The 6,042-nt window shown below is 31.4% G+C and overlaps 1 protein-coding gene across 1 annotated transcript; it reads left to right on the top strand.

Moving 5' to 3' along the window:
* The first annotated feature begins 854 nt into the window (after positions 1-854).
* LOC127708157 (perlucin-like protein) lies at positions 855-5,464 on the top strand. The gene is made up of 4 exons (XM_052212999.1): positions 855-870; positions 3,515-3,603; positions 4,310-4,415; positions 5,232-5,464. The coding sequence occupies exons 1-4, from the start codon at positions 855-857 to the stop codon at positions 5,462-5,464; spliced, it is 444 nt and encodes a 147-aa protein (XP_052068959.1).
* The last annotated feature ends 578 nt before the right edge of the window (positions 5,465-6,042 follow it).

Below are 6,042 nucleotides of genomic sequence, written 5' to 3' on the forward strand. Positions count from 1 at the left end.
ATGTCAAAAGCCAAAAAACACGATAGCTCGATGGTCAAAAAAGGACCAAAAGGAACATTATAGAACAAAAATGAAAATAAAGGGAAAATGTAAAGTAAATAAAAAGATACACAGTTTCAACACCTACAATCCAAAGACCATCTTGTTTTATTTTGTGAAGGAGACACTGAATATTTATGTATAAGGTCTTGATACTTTCCGATGAACTGTACAGGAAAATTATGAAACGAACAGTTTTGTCAATAGAAAGCACTGACAAGGATTGATCAAAACAACACAGACGCTCTGAAACAAAATATAGCAACAAGTAATATACATGTATAAAACAAAAGGAACAACAATCACCACTTAAGGGTAAACACAGGTTCCTCGGAAGGTAAACAGTATTTGAATCAACTTCATGTTACTCATGGAAAGTACAAAGACATTGCTAAGTTTATTTATGTTGTTATTGGCATCACCGCTGAAAAATAAACAAAACCCTGGAATGTCGTATCAGCTGTATACCTCATATTCAAATTCCGCTTTGATTTGATTTGATTAAAGGTCAAAGTTCACAATGGGAAAATTGAAATCAATAAATATAAAGAAACGTTAACAAATTAGCTGTTGAATTGGTTTTTGAACCACAATTGCATTTTCTTTTAAATCTGAAAACGCAATGAAAAAAAGGTTCATGGAGCCTGAAAAAATCAAGTGCTATTAAGATACAAATACACGAAATCTTCTGTATATAAGTAGTTAGATACAGAATGGAAGTCAGCAAATGGCGTTATCCTAATTAACGTAATTTGTCAAACCTAAGGTCATCGTTGTAAACCTTGCAGCAACTGATATTATTGATAACAGCAATAATGACGCTGATTACAAGTATTCAAAAGGATTTCATGCATATTCATTCTGTTGTAGTTCTTTCTAAATGTCATACATATTAAATAATCGTGAACGGTATGTGTAAGAGACAAAGGAAGGCTAACTCAACAAAAACAAAATTATGATTTCAAAACAAAAAGAAAAAACGACGAGAAAATAAGCAACAGTCTACAAAACACTACAAAGATAACTGAAGATAAAGCAATAAGAACCTTACAAAAAACCGGCGATATTATTGATAACAGCAATAATGACGCTGAATACAAGTATTCAACAGGATTTCATGCACATTCATCTTGATGTAGATCTTTCTAAATGTCATACATATTAAATAATCGTGAACGGTATGTGTAAGAGACAATGGAAGTCTAACTCAACATAAAAAAAAATACGCTTTCAAAACAAAAAGAAAAAACAACGAGAAGATAAAGCAATAAGAACCCTACAAAAAACCGGAGTTACACATATGTGTTCTGGAAGGATAAGCATTTACTACCGTCCTACGTTGTGAAAGTAATATATTAGGTTGTTTTACTGAATATTGGAATCTTTAATTGAAAAATAGCAGTACAAAATTGGCTGGTTCTTTGCTTCAATCTGCCAATTGATTTAGACAAAATTCATATTTATGTGTAAGACTGTTTATTTAGGAAAGATAATTGATGTATTTTATTATTTAGACTGTTTGTACAAATACCAATTGTTTTGATCGATTCAATTTTCTACTCAGCCATATAAGTTAAGATAACTCTTACAGGAAAAGTTTTATACGGGAATGTTAATGAAATTTTCCTTTTTTTACTTGCAGCAGGAAAACAAGTTCGGTGACACCATTTTTTCTTTTTAGTTTTTGAAAACATATTATAAAACCTATCTTCATATGTTATTTTAAAGTTTTATCGGATAGATTTCTAGTATGAGAGGCAGTTCCCTCTAACACAAGTTATCTTACCAAATATCATATTAAACCCCGTGTTTAACTCCAAAACAATCAACATATTTTTCTTTCAAAAGCTTTGCCATCATTGAGCACCTGTTAACGCTTATTCTGGAAATGTGTAACGTGCGCACATACATAGATGTCAAATGATATCAGGCTTATAAATTTGTACGCAAGACGCGCGTTTCGTCTACAGAAGATTCATTAGAAGTGCTCATAATAGATGTTCCGATTTACATTCTAATATTTCTCCTCACATGCCTCGTGTACCGATAACTATTCTTATTTATATTCCAAATATTCACATATGAAGTTTCGAACTTTGGCTTTTATCCTTATCCTGATATATGTTCCAAATTACATTCCAAATAATCTTGTCCTAAAATTTGAACCTTTTATTAAAATGGTCTTTATAGATACCAGTCTTACAACAGTTCTACATTAATCATCAATATTTGAGGAGACCTTGAGTTTGTTTCTGGTCCGAATTTTACACCTACATTCCCATCTGTATGCAGTTTCTTTGACATCACGAACTTATCAAAATGGAGATAATTTACGAATATAAATATCGCCTTCAGAAATGCAACATGCTATCTTAAAACTGCTGCTTCATATATCAAAATGTCTTCTGTTTGGATGAAACTTTGTGTTCTAGCATTTGTGGCCACGGTTGGTAAGTCACTTTTTAATTATCATTAATGTACTGATCCTTCAAGATTAAATCTGTAATTCATAATTTAATGCTTATTTATGTAATTTCATTTAAGGGGCATTAGGGTTAGGGTAAGGTTTAAGATTAGACTTGGGTAGCTGACAAATTCATGCACACCAATTTTACCCAATTACAAATTACCATATTTGATTTAAATCATAGTAAAACTTATCTCCAAATTACAAAAAGTGCAAAAGAAATAATTAACAATGCATACACTCGTTAATGTATAGCAGCATTTCGTGCGTAGAGACCAGATATCATCAAATTATCCATTGAAATGACCCCCAAAGACTGTCGGCAGTCAAATAACCTGATACAAACGAAATGTTTTTTTAGCTTATTTTGACAAAATTGAACCAAACCGACTTCTTATAGCGAAATATTATTCATACAACTTTTCCCATATTGTTCGTGCATCTGGTGTACAACGTTATAAGCCTCGTATCTTTGATGAGTTTATTTTTATAAATGTTTGAAACAAAATCTATCATATATCTATTTTTGTCTAGTGTATAAAAGCATTGACCGAAGCAGATTTGTAATTAAACGCTTCATATGTAAGTGCACACGGTCGACGTTATTACAAAGTAAGAGTCAACACATGAGATTACGTGAAATCAAAGTTTTTCCTATTTTTTTTTAAATATTCATATTATTGTTATTAAGTAACTTTGTCATAAAAAGCACGTGCAGTTATGGATGTGACGGTTTATTGACACAAAGAACACCATTACTCTGATTATCAAATCATGGAATCTCTATGAAACGGTGTTTCTTCGTGATGCAAATAAACCGAGTGTCGAAATAAATTGTATCACTCAAAATGTAATTTATATTATTCTTCTTTGACATTTGATTTTGATTGACTTCCTTGAATGTGATAACTCTTTTCATATCATTTGTTTATATAAAATTAGACACTTTTCAACACTCATATTTTGTATGAAAGGATACATGCAAATGCATAATTATTTTTGTTTCAGTATTTTGTGCATGTCCAAATAATTGGAGTCATTATGAAGACAAATGTTTCTTTCTAAGCCGTGACAACGAGACATTTGCCGATTCACTGGTGAGTTAAAATGAAAAAAGAAGAGTGAAGGGTCCGAAAATAAATTTTTATAAATTTGTTTTCATATTATGATTTCGATTGTTTAATTTTGATATAGAATTACTCTTTTTGTATTGCACGCTGTATTGAGGGTGTCCTATTCTCGATTTTGAAAGAGTGTGGGTTCCAATGACGGATGATGTATGCATAGCAGTAGTCGCTAACCCTTTAGACACATCCAGTCTCGCTTCTTTTAGAGTTCATGTCAATCCCTCAGGTTTTGTTTTGTTTTTTGTTTTTGTTTTTTTACCTTGATTTGCATTTTTTTAATAGATTTATGAAATTTGAAAATCGGAAAACTTCTGCTGCCTCACATTAGATATCACATGAACTTTTATATGAAATTAATAATTTTGAATTCATAAATAATAAGCTTAATGGACTGCAACTTTAGAATAACACAATTACATAACATAAGTAGCGGGAAATACATCTTAACAATTTAACATATTTTATCATGGTTATACCAAAGCACTTGGTAATGTAGGAATTGCCGTTTATTTCAAACGTGTAAGCATGATTAAACGTATATGCGGTTTTTCGAGGGAGGGATATAACAAAAAATATCATGTTAATTTTTGTCATTCAAATTAATCGTATAATATCAACATGATCAATAAATATTTGTTTTGTAATTTGAGAGTTATATTTTAATATCTTTTCTCAGAAACTATGTGAAGTGATTGGACGTCAATATGGAAGATCGGCATCATTAGCTACCGTTGATGATGCGAAAACACAACAGTTTCTTACAGATTTAATGATCAAAATAAGTAAGAATGAGTAGACGTTATATTATAAATAACTGATGAAGCACAACTTTTCTCCTCTATCTACCTTAACCTGAAAACAAATATTTTTGTTTAAGGTACTATAAAGCTTGGCTGTCATAACGACTACAGTTTTGTTTTGTTATGGTTTTATGCTTGTACAGTAATTGAATATTAAAGCTTCGTAAACATAGGAGTTTTTCTGCATTTCGTAGAATTAAGAACATGGGTTTTGCTTACTCCCTAATCATTGAGGATCCTTCCCATACTTAGGAATAATTGACTGAGTCTTTGTTGTTTTAACATTTAAGCATTTACTTTTGCAAAGGTTTAAATTTGTTGACGACTTCATTGTTTGCATTTAGATAAAGCCCAATTTTAATTTTTTTTTTAACCTAGATGTAATGAAGTTGTTCTATGAATTACCGTACAAGACAAGTAGTCAACTGCGATTGGCAAACTGCAGTAAAGCCATTAAAATGGGGGTTATACGTGTATATTGATAAAATCGTTTTCTCTACATCTCATATTTTATTCAAAACAGAAATTATTAAGTCAAACTGAAGACAAATTACGAATGAGAAATATAAAAACGCTCATACAAAAACAATGACTTACAAAACAGACAAGGACATCATGAGGTCAATTCTTTCATGCTTACTTGTTCAAATAGTAGGAAGTCATAGAAAAATACAAAAAATTGCTTAACAATACCATTTTGAAAAGGAGTATTTAATGAATAGAATTTTGCAAGTTTTGTTTAAGAGCAGCAATATGAATTTGGATATTGATTCAAAACCATGTTGTTTGTTTTATCAGATTCCATTGGAATGTACATAGGATTAAATGACCTTGTAACTGAAGGGACATTTCACTGGGTAGCCAACGGCAAGCAGGCAACATACTTTAACTGGGGACCTACCCAACCAAACAACAGAGGGGGAAACGAAAATTGTGTAGCTATGCGAGTTGATCCTGTTATAGGCTTCAATTATTCTTGGACAGATGGTCCTTGCACGGTTCCAACCACCTACATTTGTGAAATGGTGTAAGTAGTATTGCAAAGGAATCAATTTAATTACAGTACATGTAACGCTGTGATACTAGTATTCTAGCGATTAAAAGGCAATACACGTTACAATGTGATATGCGACTTGATGCTGTTAATGGCTTCAAATTTTCTTGGACAGATGGTTCTTGAACAGTTCCAACAAAATAAATCTGTGAAATGGTGTAAGAACCATTCCAAAGAAATCGAATAAACTCAACACCTATTATCTGGAATATTTACAACTGCTAAAACATGATAAACTGTTTTTTTTTTAGATTTTTAATGTTGTTTTCTATCGCGTTATCAGCACGTTGTAGATTTTTAAATTAAAAAATGTGCTCTCTGTCCACAAATTATCGTCATGGAGTGAACGAGTATCCATAATAATAAATTCATCATATATACCAGGATTAAAATTTTGAACACCAGACGCATGTTTCGTCTACAAACGACTCATCAGGGACGCTCGAAAAAATGTTTAAAAAGTTGAAGAGCATTAAACACCCGAAGCTAGTGATAATAAATTGTTTGAAGAATGGTTCTTCTTACTTTACTATGTAAAGTGATTGACACAAAACA

The sequence above is a fragment of the Mytilus californianus genome, unplaced genomic scaffold (assembly GCF_021869535.1).
Source record: "Mytilus californianus isolate M0D057914Y unplaced genomic scaffold, xbMytCali1.0.p SCAF_7, whole genome shotgun sequence".
NCBI classification, from domain to species: domain Eukaryota; kingdom Metazoa; phylum Mollusca; class Bivalvia; order Mytilida; family Mytilidae; genus Mytilus; species Mytilus californianus.

Coding starts and splice junctions, on each gene's coding strand:
- LOC127708157 (XM_052212999.1), top strand. Junction 3,604..4,309: donor AGACATTTGCCGATTCACTG/GTGAGTTAAAAT, acceptor ATCTTTTCTCAG/AAACTATGTGAAGTGATTGG. Junction 4,416..5,231: donor AGATTTAATGATCAAAATAA/GTAAGAATGAGT, acceptor TTGTTTTATCAG/ATTCCATTGGAATGTACATA.